This window comes from Cyprinus carpio, chromosome B21 (assembly GCF_018340385.1).
Source record: "Cyprinus carpio isolate SPL01 chromosome B21, ASM1834038v1, whole genome shotgun sequence".
NCBI lineage: Eukaryota > Metazoa > Chordata > Actinopteri > Cypriniformes > Cyprinidae > Cyprinus > Cyprinus carpio.
Genome location: NC_056617.1, coordinates 8,317,066 through 8,338,372, shown reverse-complemented (window position 1 = coordinate 8,338,372; position 21,307 = coordinate 8,317,066). Strand labels below are relative to the sequence as shown.

The following is a 21,307-nucleotide window of genomic DNA, read 5'->3' as shown; positions in this document are numbered from 1 at the left end:
ACTGGGATGTGCTGCTGTGTGTTTAGATTCTGCCCATCAGTCAGAGACAACTGCACTCTTTATAGGAGAGACGCAGCTGACTGACCACTGTGACTCTCTCCACGGGGGCCGTGCAGAGGACGAGGAAGTGTCCTGCCATTTGACTCTTCTGCTTGACCTTTCCGAGCTTCATATAAAAGTGCCCCCTGTGGCGACAGCTCTGCCCAAATTTAATTATGTCCTTCACATGATAATGTGGGTATTTTAATCAGATGGTCTTTAATCAGAAGGTGAACGGGTGAGATGGTGGTCAAAAACGGCTAATTTCAGTTTCTTTTTATCTCTCAGTTGGCAAAGCATTGAAATAATGTGAAAGGAGACAGAAAAAAGTGCCAGGAATGGTATTTTTAAAATTAAAAAAGAGAAAGAAAAGAAAAAATACTACTTACTATGCAACTGCTAGGACTTTGCTAAGAACTTTGTAGAATATTGGTGGTTGCTAAGGGATTCTGGGTGGTTACTAGTGTGCTGGAAATCTGATTGTACGCGTGTCTATAAATGAGGCCCCTGGAAAGCTGATTGATAAGGTGCTTCATGGTTGCTTGGGCAATTGCATAGTGTTGCTGGGGTAGTCTGGGTGGTTACTAGGGCGTTGCTTGGGTGTGACTAATTTTCTTAATAGCCCAAGTCAAACATTTCTATGGTATTATGATCCCTAGAATGCAGTATGTGGAGTGGATTTTTTTTATTTATTTATTTATTTTTGGTCCACCAGACAAACATTGTGCAGTTGCTAGGGTAGTCTGGGTGGTCACTAGGCTATTGCTAAGGTATTACAAAATTGCTTTCTATTGCAAGTCAAAAAAATCCCTTCAATGTATTATGTAAGGTGTTGATTTTTTTTCCCCTTTTTTTTTGTCTGCCAGACAAATATTTTGCTGTTGCTAGGGCTGTCTGAGAGGTTACTAGGGAGTTGCTAAGGCATTACTAAATTGCTTACTAGCCTAAAAAAGCTCTATGATATTATGTTCCCTTGAATACAGTAAGGATGGTGTGGGATTTTTTTTTCCTTTTGTCAGACAAACATTGTGCTGTTGTTAGGGTAGTCTAGCTGGTTACTAGGGCATTGTTAAGGCATTACTAAATTGGTTTTGGTTACCAAAAAATTCCTTCAGTGTAGTATGTAAGGTGTGGAATTTTTTTCTTTTCTTTTTTGTTATCTGTCAGACAAACATTGTGCTGTTGCTAGGGCTGTCTGAGTGGTTACTAGGGTGTTACTAGGGCATTGTTAGGGCATTATTAAATTGCTTACTAGCCCAAGTAAAAAAAAAAAACTCATGTTATTATGATCCCTAGAACAGAGTATGTATGGTGTGAATTGTTTTTCCTGTTTTCGTCTTCCAGAAAAATATTTTGCTGTTGCTAGGGCAGTCTTGGTGGTTACTAAGGTGTTGCTTAGGGTATTACTAGATTGCTTACTTTATCAAGTCAACTCTCTATCTCTCTCTAACTCTCATCTCTATGACAATATGATTCCTAAAATACAGTGTGTGTAGTGTGGATTTTGTTTGTTTATTGTCTGCCAGACAAACATTATGCTGTTACCAAGACATTGCTAGAACATTACTAAATTGCTTAATAGCCTGATGGCCTAATGGTGTTTTTTTTTTTTTTTTTATTTAGTTTTTGTTTGCCTGACAAGCATCTTAAGTCAGATCGAGTTGTGAGCCAAAGTATTTACCAGAAAATATAGTAATACTGATTCTTGCTTATCATGCACTCCTAATAAAATAAACATTCAATACACTAGGAATATTTTACATATCTCTCTCTCTCTCTCTATTTTATCTTTCTATCTTAGTTTGGTGCAGGCGTAATGAATGCTGCTGTTTATTAGAGCATGTTGATTTAAATAAAATGCCTGCACAAAATATACAGCTGTGACAAAGCAAATGTCACTGGGTCTTATTCACTAATAACTGCACACAAGTGTTCTCACTTATGTGAGCAGAAATGGTTCTCATGCAAAATCCTGTAAACAGGTGCTTAAACACATTATTTGACCTTAGTTTTGTTCTCATGTTGATGAATTTGGATTATAATTGATGAGGGAGCTCATGCCCGCAGTAATTAGCATAACAAAAAACACAAAAAACTACTTCTATAATAATGCTTTTCCACACAACCTATCCACAAAAAAAAGAACGACGCTGCCTGGGCTAATCCATTAACTTAATTTCAAAATCTCAATATACACCTAAACACAACCAAATTAGAAGAAATCACTACACATATATGAATATTTCAGTGAAAAAAAATAAATCCAAGATGGCAGATGAGGTATAAAATCTGACATTTCATTCAAAAGGGACGGACAACAGCAAAAAATATCCTTGTTTTGTCCTAGGTAATTTCATGCTTGCTAGAGTGCCCCATGGTTAGCTTAGCAACATGCTAATATTGAACTATTGAAATCATTTGCGAGCTGTTCAGAAGTGTGTCAAAGGATGTAATAGGCCTATTTCTGCATGAAATGTTTGCACACAGGTTTTACGCAACGATATGAATGAGATGAATGAAACGGAGAGAGAAAATGAACCATTTTTCTCTGTTTTGTTGTTTTCAGTGTATCATGAACAGTTGCATGTTTTCTGACAATATGGATTAGTGCAGCTGGGATTAGGTTTATGAAGGAATTAGAGACAGTTTTAGCATGCAAATGGAGTTACTTATACACTGCACAGATGAGATTTGGCAGCACATGAGTTTGGGACTGTAGTGAGAAGAAGAACACCATAGAGATATAGGGATTACAGCATGACTCCTTTGTGTTTGCTCTGCCCTCTGCTTCTATTCTTCTGCAAACTCGGTGTAACTTCAGAGGTTAAGTCCCAAGGCAGTTCTACCTGTCCAGCACTAGATCAGCCCTTGACCTGTGACCTGTGACATTTCCGAGGTTTGATCTGCAGAGCCCTGGTAAGAGGATTTGTTTTTCCTTTTGAACTCATGTTCTTTGCTGTGCTCTGGTTTGAGACGTGAGTGGTGTGCAGGAAGAGTTGGTCCCAAGAAATTAAAAAATAAAATAAATAGAGTTTCTAAATTTTAGGTTGGTATATGTACAGTTTGTTTTATATTTTTTATTAATTTATGAATTAAATATGTGTAATTGTGCAAGTTATTATTATTATTATTTATACACTGAAAAAAAAGCTATTATGCTATTATGATATAATTATTTTGTTTCTACATTTAAATGTTGGTTGTGATAATGTAATATATTGTGCAAAATAATATAAATATTATGAATTACTGTAGAGCTGTATTATTTTATTAATATGCAAAATAAAATATTATGTGATATTAATATAAACAATAATATAGTATGAATATATGAAAAATATAACATTATAAAGTTAATTTAAGTTAACAAGGTTAATATCCTTAGGTTCTTTTTACTTTAGAGAATAAAATATGTAAATACATGGATAAATTAATTATTTGCTTTGAAATATTTAATTACACCCAATTTCATCACATTTAGTACAGACTCATAACTAAGCTAAAATATATAAAATAACGTTTCTTTTGCTGTGCAGCTGTAACATTGGTCTGCTCCGTTGAGCAACTGAACACTCAGTATGTTTACAGATGATGCTGTTTGCATACCCTCAGACCAAAAACAGACAAAATCAAGCCTGTAGCTTGTCTGTTTCTTCTGCTTCTTTAAAGAAAAAAAAAAGGTACCAATTTTTTTTCTGAAAAGAAGCAGAAGAAATGGACATGCTGCAGACTTTCCTGCATCTTTCAGTAAAATCCAGCAATGCAGACAGATTTTGGGAGGCAGGCGGATGACTGCTCTACAGATAAATGCTAGAGCAGTCCGAGGAAAGCGGAGCAGCCAGCTTTAAAGACCGTGGAGGAAAGAGAAAGACAGTCAGACTAAGACAAAGTCAGATTTTTTGTCATTTATCCTAATGCTTTTCTGAAAGATGTCAAAAAAAGAAATGAAGCAAAAAAAAAAAAAATCCCCTGCTTCCTTTTTCAGAAATGTCTCAAAGGTTTTTCAGGCAACACGAGTTTGTGAATACTGAATAATGATTAGGTTCAGTAATTTGTGTAAATGATGCTCATAACATGAATTTATGCTCTTTTTTCGTATTATTCAGATGAAAAACTTTGATTTTACTTTTGTCAAATGTCTTGTCTAAGTTTGATTCATTAATAAAATTGTCAGGGATCTAGGAACCTATAAAGAGGTTTTTCAAATAGGTTAACAGCCTTAGCCTTAACACAAATACAAATAGGTTAACAGCCTTACAAAAAACAAAAAAAAAAAAGTTAAAAACCCTAACCCTAAAAACCTTAACTTAAAAATAAAAATACAAATAGGTTAACAGCCTTAGCCTTAACATCTGTACTTGAAAATTACATAGAAACAATTTAAACTGTAAACTGTTAGTAAATTTCGTAAATAATTTAAAAGAAGCAGAAACACATTGAATTAAATTTGAAAGAATGAATAATATTGTCTTGTAAGAAATACTACAGCAAACTTTGTTTTACACACAGTACCTGTCAAATGGAAACATTACGAATTTGAAATGTTTTTTAATGTTCACCAGTGCTGCATTTCTGTATTTAAAAATACAGTAAAACAGTAATATTGTAAAATATTATTTCAATTCAAAATAACGGTTTTCTATTGCAATATATTTTGAAATGTAATTTATTCAGTTGCAAAACTGAATTTTCAGCATCATTACTCCAGTCTTCACAGTCTTCAGTGTCACATGGTCCTTCAGAAATCATTCTAATAAATTCTAATAAATCATTCTAATGCACGATGTATGCACGATGTATGCTTTGACAACCCTAGGAAAAAAAAAAACGCCAAAACGTGCTCTTCTTGTTCCAAGCTTTTAACTACTCAATGAAATCTCTCCTTGTGAGAAGACCTTTCATTCATATTTCCACTGAATGACGTCCCGGACTATTAACCTCTCTGCGGCCCATAAGTATGTTAACCTTTCTCAGTGTGGCATAATGATCCGTGACACCTCACAGGAGCTGAGGAGGAACATAGAGTCAGAATTGACTGCAGGACACTGGGGTGAATTCTTTGAGTTTGGCGCGGTTAGGTCAGGGTGATAAATCCGTGTAGTAAACATCCTCTGTGCAACCAAAAGACTGAAAATGGCTTTGATACACACACAGAGCTGGGACTCGCTTGGCATGTATACGCTATTCAAAGTGTAAACAGCTGCGCTGGAGTTTATTTTCAGGTTTATTGTCTGAGTTTATTGATTTGCCGCTCATATTCTATGAAGGTTTAATATCACTTTGACCATTTTCAACAACCTATGCTAAAGAATTCAGAGGCTTTTGGATCACATGTGAAGGAAAGCCTCACGTTTTTTACTAGCTTTCCACTGGTTCATAGTAAGACTGATAACATGCTTGAGGATTCTAAGCACCGCTGAACACTGACCTTCACTGCTGAGTACACTCACTCATCATCACCACCGGACTGCCAGGGTTGGTCCGTCTTTTTGGCCCCTCAGAGCACAGTGATGCATTTGATCAAAGTCAGAATCCCTGACTGAGTTGATCTTTTGGAAAATATGCCTCAGTAAATCCTGCGACGGCAGAGTCTGTGGCATCTTTTTAGGTCACTACTAACCATTAAATGTTGTGAGATGACAATCCTCTGTAAATGTGAGAGTGGCCTGGCAGATAGCATATGTGCTCAGACAAATCTGGACTGTGTCATTTTCTGACACCTTCAGCCTCCTTTCGCTCCTATCATCTATCCAGTGAAGGCCACACACACATACATTTTGTTACATATTTCTATTTAAATAAAATTGCAAATGCAAACTGAATTAAGATTATATTCCAAAAACAAGTAAAAATATTTTGTAATTTTTTTAATTATTGTTTATTAATATATATTACAATATGTGTGTGTGTGTGTGTGTGTGTGTGTGTGTGTGTGTGTGTGTGTGTGTGTGTATGTATTTAATATATTAAAGACATTAAGATGTCTGTTATTATATTGAGAATATTGTTAGAAAAAAGGATTTAGCCCATTTAGATAATGATAGGATTCACTTAGACATTTGCTTTAAACACACATTGTTCCTTACAGCTTAAGGAATAAGTATTATAACTGTTTAGCAATATTGAGAAATATTAAAGCAACGATATTACTGTAATGAAGTGTACTCTTTATTGGGATTCAGTGCATTTATATTCCTTTAGAAAATAAATATTACAGTTTAATAAATATTACAATTAAATCACTTGGTACACTCTGCCTTGTATTAAATTTATTATTATAATGAATACATTCTTAATGTAAACTTTAATGGTATTGATATTACCACTGATATTAACATTCTGATTGATAAAATTATATATATATATATATATATATATATATATATATATATATATATATATATATATATATATATATATATATATATATAATATTAAATATCAAAGATTTTAAACACTACAGCTGAATTTAGGCATCACAGCATTATGTGATTAAAAATGGATATTTAATTTGAAATTCAATTGAAATTTAACAGTGTTATTAAATTATTAATGTTTTCAATATTGACTCCAATTGGGTGTTAGATGATGGCAAAACTAATAAATATAAAAATAAATTTGCAAAAAAAATTCTAAAGTATTATTATTGGCACACATGATATGATAGATTCAAAGTAGATTATTTGTATATATATATATATATATATTTTTTTTTTTTTCCTCTAGCACTATCTGATGATTTTAGCATAAAGATGATTGTAATAAATATACAAAACTGATTTGTATTTTCCAAGAACTGTATACATTTCTAGCCACCTCTGATAACAAATTGCTCTTGTAATGTAGAAACATGCATCTCCTGTAAATCTGCTTTGAAATGGTGTGTATCATACAAAAAACGTTAAATGAATTATAATAACAATGTAGGTATGTACTTTGGAGACCCACTTAATGATCACACAGCAAGTTGTCCTTTTCTCTGGAAAAGTGGGCATTTGTATTTTGAGTTTTTGGATATCTGTGCTACAGATAACAGCGTGTGACTGTTAGTAATCTGCGTGTGTATATATGTATGTGTGTGATATGAGATACTGAGTATGCACAGTGGTTCGTCATGCATCGATATTTCAGCCAGCGGGAATATAGCTCACACAAAAAGAGTAAGCCTCTTCTCCACACTTTTACACAGCTGGACAGTGTGTCAACACACAAATTATGTCAGCTGGTAGCGAGGAGGGAAACAGAGTAGGCAGCAGTCAGTGTAGCATAGCGCCACATAGCCGAAGAGGGCCATCATTTATCAAACCATGTAGCAACAGATAATAGCTGTTAATACAGTCTTGTACAGTACTTTTAAGCTGCAGGTGATGTCTTCTTTTGTGGTTTTTTAGAAAATCACATTATTTACACATAACTTTCTGTAAAAATATGGTTTCATGTCCAAATTTCTTTTAAATTTCTTTCAATTCCTGTTGGCTCAAATTAGGTTTTTGGAAACCTTATATTAAATGTAGTTGTTATCTATTTTATTTTGTTTTGTATTAGCTTGATCTAAATTCTTTGCTAAAGATGTTTGGGCTATATGCTGATTTAATAGCTAGAAAATATTGGGTTGTTTTCTGAATTTATAGCTAGGCAATATTTGGTCATATTTTTACTTTATAGCTTAAAAATATTGGCTTATATTGTGTTTTGTTGTTGTTTTTAGCTAAAACAATATTGGGTTATATTCAGATTTTATAGCTAGATAATATTGTATTGTATTCTGTTTTTATAGCTAGCTGCAGTAGGTAATACTGGGTTACATTTTTATCTTATAAAACATTTATGTTAGATTTTTATTTTATTTTATTTTTCAAAAATATGGCTCTTAAAATGTGAGAAAGAAAAAGAGCAGTACAAACATCTTTTAAAACATCTTTCTATCAAGGAAAGAAAGTCAAACAGTTTGAAACAAAATGCTAGCGAGGAAATTGAACTATTTATGTAAGTCAGCTCTTCTGGTAAGTGCTCCATGTTGTTGACCCACTCAACCGCATGTTCCTTAGACACTACTTTTACTTTTCTAAGTCGTCCAGTGAGTGTAGCACTCCATAAGCACACTGCATACTTCAAAGTGATTGAAGCACCTTAATTCTTAACTACTCTCTAGCCTTCTTTCGATTATGTGTGGTAGGGCTTGAGTGCGGACGGAGCATGACAGAGTTTAGCTTCAAGAAGTGAACTTTTCAACTCTTCAGTTATTCTGATTCAAAGAGAGTATGAATGCAGAATTTATGATGTTTTTTTTAGCTCTGGTAGCTGATGTTCTAGTTCTTTTGCTTGTCAGTGCCATCATTTGTTATACTGAAGTGAAGAGGTTTGTTTGTGCACCCCTGGTCTGAAAGACCTTGGTATGTCCACTCGCAGCACAAACTCGTTCTTTTATTGGCACTTAAAGGGAAAGCCCACCTCATCATAATTCCTTGAGTCAGCCAGCTTTGACGTTTTTAATCATTCTCTTTTGCTCTTATAATTAATGTAGCCATGATGGTGTTTTTTTTCCTAAAAGATGAAGGTGGCATGATTAATCAAGTGAGAGCGCTTTCAGAGATCATACATTTTAATGAACCATATTACAGTGTGTAGCGTTGTGTTTTAGCACAAAGCTTTATGAAATTTAATCCATACGCAAACAGTTTGCCCGCAGGCCTGGGCTGACGTGCAGCTGGGATGCCTCCATGCTCTGCTAAGAGTGCTGTGCTAGCACAAAACAACTTCACTAATGGAATCGGTTGAATTGTGAGAAGATGATCCCAGTTATTGATCTGACTGACAAAACAGCATTAAAATTCAACATAGTCTGGTTTAACACACAACAATGGAGAATAAAAAAAAAAACAGATTGAGTGTGTCTGAATCTTTAATATTGCTCTGAATTTTCAACTCAAATCAATACTTGTTAATAGTCATTCAGCACGGTCGCAATAGCCATCAATGTCAAGTAGATGAGCGGCAGAGTTGAGTTAAAGTGAGTGGGTGCTGGAATGGGTGGTGATTTTCTCTTTAAAGTCTGTGGTGCTGATTTCATGAGGTTTGATCAACTACCCTTGACATGGAGCTATATACTAGTGACTGATCAGTGTCGATTTGTTTTTTAATTTAGTGCATCTGAATAAATTGCAACATCTGCTCAGAGCAAAGTAGTGAAACCATTTGAATTGTGATAAAAGAAAACAAACTAAGATTTTAATCTTTAAAAATTGCAGGTTTAATATTTAAAATTATGAATTTAATTATTAATTATTACAATTAAACCAAGTACATTTTCATGCCCTCATAAATATACATAATTGATGAGGGATGTATGATATTTTGATATAATGATTTTCACAATACCTGTTTTCTGCCATAGGACTGGTTGAGCAAGTTTGGCTATCTCCCTCCCCCTGATCCTGTGAATGGACAGCTACAGACTAAAGAGGCTTTGACGAGGGCCATCAAAGCCATGCAGAGGTTCGGAGGCCTGAAAGAAACTGGAGTGCTAGGTTTGTACGTTTTATTTTCATAATAAATCTCTGGTCCACATTGTCCGTGGTTTTTGTCTGGTAGATACCACCAGTGTAATTCAGATTGGTTTGTTGTCTCACGTTCATCTGGCTTTCTGCAGCTGGTCTACAGGACCAGAAAAGCATCAAAATATCTGCCATGTGTTTGGGTCTGTATTTATGCATGCTTGTATGTTTCCCTGCAGACCAAGCAACCTTGGGCTTAATGAAGACCCCTCGTTGCTCACTGCCAGATGTGTCAGAGCCGGATATATCGGCAGGCAGACGAAGGCGTGCGCTAGCTACTCAGAATAAGTGGAACAAGAGGCATCTTTCCTGGAGGTACATTCATTTTTGTGACTGAGACTGAGTGATTCCTGTCAGACAGCTATACTGTACGATATATTTGAAATCCATGCATTCTTGAATTAAAGCCTCAGTGGTAGTAAGAGCTGATGGAAAGAGACAGAATTAGGGATTCAATGAAATAACAGATCTTGGCCAGGGCTGAAGATTCTGAACACACTAGGCTGAAATTGCATTTTATGAACAAACTAGGATGAAAATGGCATTTTGTGGCAGTTTTGGCTTCAATATTTTAGTGGCTGGAATGGTGATGCATATTTTGACTTTATAACTAGAAAATATTTTTGCTAGAAAATAAGAAATTAATCTGATTTATATTGAAATTTATAGCTAGAAAATATTGGCTTTTATTCTGACTTTATAGCTAGATAATATAGGAATTTTTCACATTTTACAGCAAGAAAATGAATGGTTATATTATGATTTTATGACTAGACAATACTGTGTTAAATCCTAAATTAGAAAATACTGGTTTATATTGTGGTTTTATAGAGACAAAATACTGGTTTATATTCTGATTTAATAGCTAACATATTATGTTATATTCAGATTTTATAGCTAAAAAATGCTGGGTCATGTTTTCAGCTACAAAATATTGCCTTATTCTTATTTCTTAGCTAATAAATAATGGGTTATATTTTTATTTTTGCTAGAAATTGGAAATATATTCTGATTTATATTTTTATAGTTAGAAAATATGAGGTTATATTTTGACTTTATAGTTAGAACATATTGGGTTATATTGTGAATTTACAGCTAGAAAATACTGACTTGTGCACTGATATTATGGATATAAAATATTGGGCGATGTTCTGATTTATATTCTGATGTAATAGCTAGAAAATATTAGGGTTATTTTTAGATTTTACAGCTAGAAAATGCAGGGTTATATTCTAAATAATATTCTGATTTTATTATTAGACAATTTTGTTTAGATTGTTATTTCTTAGAAAATATTTTATATACTAATTTTATAGTTTGGTTTGTATTGTGTTTTTAACAAGGAAATATTAGTTTACAGTATATTCTGATTTCATGGCTAGAAAGTAATTGGCTTATTTCTGATTGATATTCTGATATTATAAGTAGAAAATTCTGAATTATAGCTATATAATACTGGCTTACATTCTTATCACATAGTATAATATGTTCTTATGTTATCAGTTGTATAGAGTATTGCAGATGAGTGTCAGAAAGCCCATCACTGAAACATTAGAATGTGTCTTTTTTTGAAGCGTGTATTTATGTCATATATATGTGTGTGTGTGTGTGTGTGTGTGTGTGTGTGTGTGTGTGTGTGTGTGTGTGTGTGTGTGTGTGTAATATTGGGCTTTGTCTACATATCATGTCTTGTGTTTCATACCATGTTCTTCTCTGTTCCTCATTACAGAATCCCACTGTGATCTCACATTCTCTGTGTTGTCAATCACACAGGTTTACGCTCGTCCCACTCACCCTACCTACAGAGTGAAATAAACCCCTGCTACTGCCTATTGTGTTTCGATTAGTAAAACATTCAAGTTTGGGCATGTTTGTTACTTGTAGGTAGATTTATTTCATGACCTGCGATCAGTATGGCAGTTCAACTAAGGAACATGACTTTAATAATTTATTCCAGATCATCTAGATATGTTTTTCCATTTATTGGAGACGTTCCAGTCCTCATCTGAATGGCTTCATCAGTTGTAGGATGGCAGATGAAATAGCTTGATGAGGGCTGTTTTCATTCTTGAGCTCCTATTAAAACAAAACTGGGGTGGTAAAATCAAAGTGCTTCATTTTTTTTTCAGCTGTAAAAATGAATAAAATCAATATTTTTGTTCCAGATTCCCAAAAGAGATGCATTTTAAGTATGGTTATATAATTTTGTCAACATTTAGGAACTACATCAGCATATAGATAGCCTTAAAGCTAATAAACATGAATTAGGGTTAAATTGCTATGGCAGAATTGAAAGAACTTTTAAAGTGCATATGCAGGTACAGAGCCATCGGCTTGTAAAGCAATTGTTTTGTTTTGTTGATGTATATTTAATTTTTCATGGTTTGTGTTTTTGAAATCATCTGAAAGGTGACTCCCAGCAATTTGTGGGTCTTTAAATCATGACATTGTCCTCTGTGATGAACTTAAGGTAAAAGTTCACCCTGAAGTTCACTTGTTGCTCCAACCCCAAATGAGATAAGGATTTTCAGTGAATAATAACTTAAATTTTGGTCTATCATCAAGAAAATTAATGTATGCTTTTATTGAATAAATAAGAAATCATTAATGTAGCTTAAAAAGTAGAGCATGACACTAGCAACACCAAGGTCATGAAAATGTTTTGAGCAAACTGTTAAACGCAGAGACAGTCCCATCATCCTAGAGCTGATAAACCTATTCAGATGAGTTGTGAATATCTTCAACACATACATCCAGATGGTCGGGAATAAATTGCTCACGACATCTGACCTCACAGACATGCAGCTTAATAGACGTTTGGCTTTCTGACTCAGCAGGGTCATTCGAGAGTTTAACCAGCAGCAATTTCTTTAAGACTACACAGGATGCATGGCATATGGTCTTAACCTATGAACAAATAATATACATAACTATTTTAAATATCACTCTGGGTACATTTGAATATTTTAGCCAATTAAAGTGTGATGTATTACACAACACTATCACGCTGGCCTTTGAAGATAATTGTTTGTGATTTATGTGACTCATAATGCACATCATATACTGAGTGCTCAGAGATACAGATGGAGATAGAAGTCATTGTAATATTTAGCTTGACATTTATAATCTAATTTTTGACCTATTGACAGTTGTAAGTATAGCAGTTCTTAGCACTTTCACTGTTTGAGAAGCAGTGACATTATGTAGGCCTATTTTTTAGTCAAATGCATTTGAATGTACATATACTGTACATTTTGCCATTTTATAACGGATATCTAAGCTTCCTCACATTCTACGCTCTGTCGCCCTCAGCTTTTGGATTATTTTTGTGTGACCTTAATTTTTGCTTGAACCTTCCTTCCCTGTGTTGATGAGTTTGAGAAGACCCCGCCGTGTGACCTCAACAGAGCCGCCCAGTGCTGGCTGGTGTGAAATGACTCTATCAGTTCTTGTACAATTCATGTCAGGAGCTTTGCACCCTGGTTCAGTTGTAGCGACAGAGGTGTGCCAGTACACCAGCCGAGAGGCCGGTCACTGTAATAGAGCCTGTAATGGCTTGTTTTAGGAGCAGTGATAAAAAGCCTGTCCAAGACAATTGAAAAGGGGTGTAAGGAATAAGACAGACAGACAGGATGGGAGAAAGACAATGATGGATTCTAAGTAATTATTACACTGCACCATCATACAAGTTTGTGTGAGGAGAGATCTTTTAAAATAGGCTTGGGCAAGAGAAGAACCGATAAGAGAGCAAAAAGTACTGACAGTATAAACAATGAGCTTTGATCAGCACAGGCTGACAGGTTTTTATACACGTCAAGATTCTTAAGGGAAACAATTGTTTCCACAGTTTTATTGCAGAAAATATCTAAACATACTCAAATATTAATTTACTTAAAGAAAAAAGTGGAAGTTAATAATAGAATTCTCTTGTCCCATAGCAAAATGTTTTTTATTCTTGTCTTTTCCTTGCATGAATATATTTTGCTTAATATTTATATTTAAAAAAAAAAATTGCTAATGTAAACTGAATTAAGATTATATTCTGATGTTATGGATTATGAAATGGATTGGTTATGGATTGGTTGATTTTAATTTTATTTCATCATGCCTGTAATGCCTAAAGCAGTGTTTGTGAGTGCAGTGCTGCCTTGTGTACAGCCGTTACTGGGGAAACAGCTATTTTTACCGCTCCAAAAGCAGGACCTAGTGGCAAAGAATGAATTTGAATTTTCATTCAGACCAACGCGAAAATCGTCTGATGGCATTACGCAGCAAACACGCAGAGCCATAATTGTGAACCGGTATATGTATCCTACAGGGGAAGCCCCGCCACACATCTCACACAGCAAAAAAGCCCCGCCACACATAGAGTGTAAGTGTTGCTGTAGTAGTCTTCTGTAAAGAAGAATGAAATGGCTTGGGATTTGTAAAGAATGAAATGGCTTGGGATTTGTTGAAAAAAAAAAAATGACTCATTTAAATGATTCAGAATCGACTCTTTCTTTTGAGAAACAATAACTTTATACACGGTGCACTTTCAGTTTTAAAACTTTGCAGGATGTTTTCATTCACTTAGAGCTGTATTACACACTGCATGAAAGGTAATTTTCAAAAATCCATAAATGGGGCACTTTCATTTTGAGTACAATAAATAAATAGTGTGTGTGTGTGTGTGTGTGTGTGTGTGTGTGTGTGTGTGTGTGTGTGTGTGTGTGTGTGTGTGTGTGTGTGTGTGTGTGTGTGTGTGTGTGTGTGTGTGTGTGTGTGTGTGTGTATACAGACAGTTTTTAACTGAATCTGAATTAATGAGGATGTTTAAATGTTTTCTGGAACACAAAATTAATAAGGTCTATTAAATATTTTGCTCACCCCTATGTTGTCTAGTAACAAAAGAGGGAATTTTTAATTAATTTTCATGCCTTTTCTCCATAAAGCAACAGTACATAATGACTTAATCATTAAGCTGAACTTCATGAAACACAATTCATGAATCACTCTTTTGAGCAGGCTCAATCAGAATCAGTCAGACTGAATGATTCATTCATGATTCAGACTAAATTGTGTGGAGTTCAGCTCACTGATTCCATTCAAAGGGGTTCTTGAGTTACCAGTAAAGTGAAAGTTTGTCAGTGAATAATGACTTCTTTTTTTTCTGTCCCTCTTAGAAAGCTTTAGAATACTTGGAATACAGTGTACAAGTCATGTGGTCCACTTTTGTGAAGTTTTTTTAGTCATTATAAATTTGGATATTGAAATTTTTTTTAAAAGACCTTGTCTTTATTCCAAAGAAGAAAGTCATATGAATTTTGAGAGACATGAGGATGAGTAAAAAACTGACAGAAATTTTACTTCTGGATGAACTATCCCCTTAAGGTTTAGAATTTTTTTTTTTTTTTAAGTTTCTTTGGACAAAGTATTACTCTTTTTCTATTTTTCAGAAAGTTTACTAGTCTAGACAGTTGGATGGCCTCTCAGTGGACACAGATGAATAAATGATTGATCAGCCTGTAAGAACGCAGGTTCAGAGATCCAGCTGTCTACATATGTATTCAGAACACATTGACCATCAGTCACAAACCGAGACGGCCTCTCATCATGACTCCATCATTCCACATTAGACCCTCACCATTCTCTAGGGCCACCGTCTGCTCGTTACCATTCTCATTAATTACCCAAATAGATTAGGAGTGATTGCTTTGAAGACAATATGTTTTTTTGTGTTGTGTGTCTCTGGGGTTGATTTCCCAGGCTGATTAGTAGGGAGCAGAGTGAAATGGCTTTATGATAAGCATCTCTTTCCTCACCACCCTCCATTACTCCCATCACATTTTTGTCGATCAAACCCCTTGACGCTCCTAATCCTTTCCATGCCGGCTGTAAATGGGAACATTTCTCATAATAGCTCAATATGCTGCGGGCAATATCCAATGAGAGTGTGAAGGAGCTGTTGTGTGATTTAGGTATCATGGGCATCTATGAGTGTGCTTGAGCATCTAGTCCAGATGCCTCCACACAATAAGAGCGGAGGTTGTAAATCATTATGCTGTAGTTTAGCCAGATAATCCCACCCATGTCCAAAGGACTCAAATGACGATAATCCATCAGGGTTGGATTTCTTTTCATCCCTCATGGCACGTGGCTGTTTGATTGGAGAGAGTAACTGAAAACCATAGCACTGAATAGGCTCAGGGGATCTTTAAAAGGATAGTTCACCAGAAAGTCGAAATACTGTTATCATTTATTTACCCATTCAAAAACCTGTATGACTGACTTTCTTGTGTGAAAAACAAAAGGAGAAACTCTTTTTCAGTTATAACACCTGCATACACCATATCTGCTGAATGAAATCCAATACTTGTTTCTTACCAGTTTTGGGGTGGTGATTTGAAAAACAGTGTTTTGCTCTAGCATGTCATACTTTTTCACAAAATATGTTCATTTTGTAGCTTTTTTTTTTTGCTTTTGACAACCATTTTTAAGGTGAAGAAATCTTGTATTTTACTTTGAACACCTGAAAAACTACCACGAATACATGATTTAGGGCTGCCCTCGACTAAAAAAATTTCTGGTCAACTAGTAGTCGTTCATTTGAAGCATTAGTCGACTAATCGCACGTTTAGTAATAAACAATTTAAATCATATTAATAAGCCTTTAATTGATACACAGCCTAACAAGTTTTTAAACAAATGCATGAAGCTTGCCAGAGCACTGGCAGAAGTAATGATTACGAATGTGTCAGGGAAACACAGCAAGGAGGCTGCATTAACATTTCAATAATTTATTGATAAACTAGTGATTTCTTTGTTTTCAGTTTAAGAGATGAACTCGGCAACACCGACTCATCTCCGCAGTAGTGGACGTGCCTATATGCATGTTTCATACGGATTACAGAATTTGTTTTCCATTTGAATTGATTTATTTGAAAGTAGACATTTCGCTCTCTATAGATATATATTTTTTTTATGTCTGAAAGGCAAGCATACACAGACTTTTAGAGTTTCGCACTCAAGTACACAGAGACTGAGGCGGCAGAAAGCGCATCCCGTTTGCTTTCATTATTTTACAAAAGCACAATGTTTTGTTGTTATTGTGAGTGGACACAAATAAACGTAGAGTCTTTACAGATTAGAAAGATGTATCAGGCCTACTCTTATCTGTATGACCAAAAATGACTATTGAAGTATTGTAGGTGTAAGTGAGTGTGCCGGTGCCTCCATCTGTCCTGCAGAAGGCACTGCTTTTCAGCTTTCACACTCTGCTTAGACACTTCAATAGCGCACATTTTTCTAGGTTAATATTAGATTGAGCGGCCATGTGAAGTTGCTGCTACTTACATAGGTCGATGAATGATGAAAGGTGAGTGTTTGGATGTCCTGCCCAGTGTGTTACCACATAGTCCAGCAATTAATGATCTGGCTGACTTCGCCAATGTGGATTTTTATTTAGAATTTTTTTTCCTACCACTAAGCGAATAATAAAATTTTGGTCGACCAAGCCCCTTATAGTCGACTAACGGTTAGTCGACTATTAGGGAGCAGCCCTAACATGATTCCTATCTTCCTCTTAGCTAGGTTACAACTACTTTTTTTTAATTTTCAGCTGATTTTAATATGTATGAAAGTTTTTTTAAGACATAATTTTATGCTTTTTTCTATTTCTTTGTAGATTGTAAGTTTGTCTTTTAAACTTTTGTCATTTGACAGCTTTTGTTATTTTGATAAGTGCATTTTGATAAGCTGATACATATATGTAATTTGAAAAAAAAAAGTTTTATTGATATTTATTGATATTCTTGAACTCACCTTAATCAAATTAGGTAGGCCTTTTTTTGCAAATCATCAGAAATATTTTTTAAGAAGCAGAGCTTTATAATAAAGAGAGACCGAAACTTTCAAGAGACCGAAACTTTCAAGCTTCAAAAGGAATGAAAAAGCATCATAAAAGTGGTTCAATATGATTCGTACACTATATTCCAAGTCTGATATCATACGTTAGCTATCATAATCTTGTCTTCCAGTGTGCTGGTAACCAATGTGAATCATTCAGTCAGTGAGTTGAATTCAAGAACCATATCGGTTGATTCATGGATCAGTTTGTTCATTGAAAACAATTGACTCAAATGAATGATAAATTCTTGAATTGGACATTGCAAATTAAAAAAAAAAAAAAATCTCTGATGAGTTGGATATAAAGATCTTCAGTGAATGACAAACTAAATTCCTGTCTGTTTCATAATTTTACAGAAGCTAATTTGAGGAATCATTCCTTTAAAACACCCGCCCGGCTGTGTGTCACTCTCACACCTAGTTGTGAGTGTGGAGGATTGATCTGATGTGTGATTAACACCATACAGTAAATGTTCTGTCTGTACCACTGATCTGCAGGGGTCAGACCCACTGTGAGAATTACCATGGAATAGAGGAAATTAGTTCTTTTGAACTTGTTCCCCCTGATTTCTATTTGTCATTTTCTCTCTTTTCATCCCTTTCCCCTCTTGTCTGTCTAATCAGTCTTGTATCACATGGAGACAAAGAAGGGGGATTGTGACTGAAAATTAAACTTCAACATTTGGCCGTTTACATGCTGCTGGGATGGCCAATCTTCCCAGAGGCACTTTGCCTTGCTTTCAGGTTAGCTGCTGCTGCTAGTGCCTTGTATAATAACCAAACGACATGAAGAAAAAAACTGCCTTGATTATTCTCCAATTTATGCTGGGCATCTATTGAAACCCTGCCAAGGGCACATTATGGCGAAAATAGATGGAAAATTGAACTAGAAATTCATACCTCCTACCATAGCTCTGAACTTATTGCATGTAAACCTGTTCTAACAGGACATTTCAAGGAAACAGAATGTATTGCACAAGAAAAACAAAAAAAATGCGCCAATGAACTAATTGGAAAAATTGCAGGAACCCCAGAAATGTCTACTATCCTAAATTTATTTATCTATAAAAAAATAAACAAAAAAGACATGCATATATTTCTCCCCACAAAATTATAATATATATTTTCTTTCTTACTGTTAACTTAAAAAGAAAAAAATAATGTATTTCAAAAAAATTATATTTATGTATTATTATTATTATATATATAACTAAAAATTTTAATAAAGTATAATTAGTATCTTTATTTAATATTTAGTTTATTTAGTTAATTTGCGTGCATGTCTCTCTCTCTCTCTCTCTCTCTCTCTCTCTCTCTCTCTCACCTCTCTCTCTCTCATCTTTTTTATTTTTTATAATTTTTTTTTTTTTTTGCATTTAAAATACATATTATGATTATCTTAAGCTAGGCTACACGATGAACCTGAGCACCGATCTGTACCTTTCAAACTTTAGATTTGTATTCTTTGCTGTGTGAGAAATGCTTAGGATGTTTACTGCATGTCTGGCACAAGTCAAGCAGAAGAGCAATGGGGTGAGATGAATTAATGTACAAACCGTGTAGCACATCACACAGAGAATGTTAGCACACAAAGAGGTCACTTAGCTCATTGTAAATGCAGCTGGGGGCAGTGCTGACCTTGGCATGGCATTACTGTGCATCTCCAACCTTTTCTATTGAACAAACCCACTGGAAACTTAGCTGTTATCACATGTACTGCAATAGAACTTGACTAAATCTACATGCTGACCTTGAGCAACCAGTGCGAATTCGCTACCAGCACCCAAAGTGCCCTAATAACTCCATTGGGAGAGTCAGTGTTCTGCAAATGTAATGGAATGCCTGAACCTGGTGCTTGTGCAGAAAGGATAAGTGTATTTTGTGCAGAGGGCACACTTTTTGGTGGGCACTTACAGAGCCGGCACTCTGAAATTAATTTCTCATCGATCTTTCTCTGTACCCTCTAAAAGAGGGCTCAAATTGCCCTTGGAGGAAGTGATTACCATGATTGTGGGGTGTATAGTGGACCTCCAAATCACCCTTACTTGTTTCCAAATTACCTTGAGTAAAAGAGAAAAGAGAGGAAGAAGATGTTTTGTAACTCCTAAATGCATTACCATGGAAATAGCCCTGAGTTAGAAAGAGCCACAATGGCGGGCTTTCAGAACTATTTTTGACAACCCGCTGCATGTCTTGTCCAATTTATGTGTTCAAAGCAATGTTGAATTTATCTTCTAACAGTGTCAGTGGTCTTACAAAGGGATTCTTGTCTATTACAGGGTAAGGACGTTTCCAAAGGAGTCAGCTTTGCTGGGCCGGGACATGGTGCGGGCACTTATGTACTATGCACTGAAAGTGTGGAGTGACATTGCTCCTCTCAACTTCCATGAGGTGGCGGGGAATGAGGCAGACATTCAGATTGATTTCACCAAAGCGGATCATAATGATGGATACCCTTTCGACGGCCCCGGTGGCACAGTAGCCCACGCATTCTTTCCTGGAGAACGATTCACAGCGGGCGACACGCACTTTGATGATGATGAAGCCTGGACCTTCAGATCGCCAGGTAAGACAGCATGAAGTATATGAATGAGAGGAAATTGTTTGCTGTATTCATCAAAAATGTTTTTTTTTTATGTTTTTTTCTGATAAAAACTGTTTTCTATTTAACTGAACTGTTTTCTATCAAAAATACTGTAAAACTGTATTATTGGGAATAGGGATGGAAAGATCACCGGTTTGATGATAAATCGTGATAAAATTACCCATGGCCAGTATTGCTGTTTCATATTTTAATTATCATAAAAACCTTATTTGATTACCACAATTTGAACAATTCAGGATAAATAAATACTATCCAGCACAAAGCACAGTTTAAATAGCAGTCTCACGTACACAGAGTAGTTTCGTTTTGTGTGAAAACATGGCGGAAAGCTGGGAGGGTTTAAAAGAGTGCCAAGGGAATTTTACAAATAAATATATGAATAATTTAATTATATAATTGTACCTCTGAATGTTCTGACTGTCTTCAGAAAAGATTTGATCGCATTTTGTTTTAATTTTCACTCTATGTAATACCTAATAAAGTAGTGTTCTTAATCGCAATGCTGCATTGTCCACTGAGATTACGGGAAACAGCTGTAATTCTGCTGTTCCATAAGCGCCACCTAGTGTCAGAGAGTGGATTTACAGAGAGTTTTATTTACGTTCAGCCTGTGTGCAGTTTTTGTCTGGCCAAAATACAGACTGAATTTGCATGCCCTGCTGTAAATATTGATGGGTTGATGAAAAAAAAAGCTTATGTGGATTCTACACATTGAAACAATTCGGATAAGGTATCTAGAATTATTTATGGAGCAGATAAAATACATATAATCATTTATTAATCAATTATCATTTTGACTTAACTCTTTTTTTATTTAAAAGTTTTTATTTGAAAGTTTTTCTTATGCCCCATGTTCAGTACATGTTTTTTTAAAGGGGTCATATGATGCGATTAAAATTTTTCTTTTCTCTTTGGAGTGTTACAAGCTCTTGGTGCATAAAGAAGATCTGTAAAGTTGCAAAGACTAAAGTCTCAAATCCAAAGATATATTCTTTGTAAAATTTAAGTCAACCACGCCCTCCTAAAATGCCTTGTTTAAACACACCCTACATGTCTATGTCACGATGTGGGAAGATTTGCATAACACCACCCAAATGTTCATGCAAAGAAAGAAAGAATAACTTTGATTCTCACTGTTGCCACCGGCCCCATGTTGTGGAGACGCTATGTGTTTCGTTGTAAAAAGCTAAACTACTTTGTTTTGCCTTCGAAAAGAGGACAC

At 35.1% G+C, this 21,307-nt stretch overlaps 1 protein-coding gene across 1 annotated transcript in view; it reads left to right on the top strand.

Moving 5' to 3' along the window:
• The window catches only part of mmp17a (matrix metallopeptidase 17a), a 69,905-nt gene that overhangs the window by 28,375 nt on the left and 20,223 nt on the right, over positions 1 to 21,307 (top strand). The window contains exons 2-4 of the mRNA XM_042747961.1: positions 9,434 to 9,566; positions 9,773 to 9,908; positions 19,760 to 20,046. Of these exons, the coding sequence (XP_042603895.1) occupies positions 9,434 to 9,566; positions 9,773 to 9,908; positions 19,760 to 20,046 (556 nt within the window). The remainder of the gene's footprint in view (positions 1 to 9,433; positions 9,567 to 9,772; positions 9,909 to 19,759; positions 20,047 to 21,307) is intronic.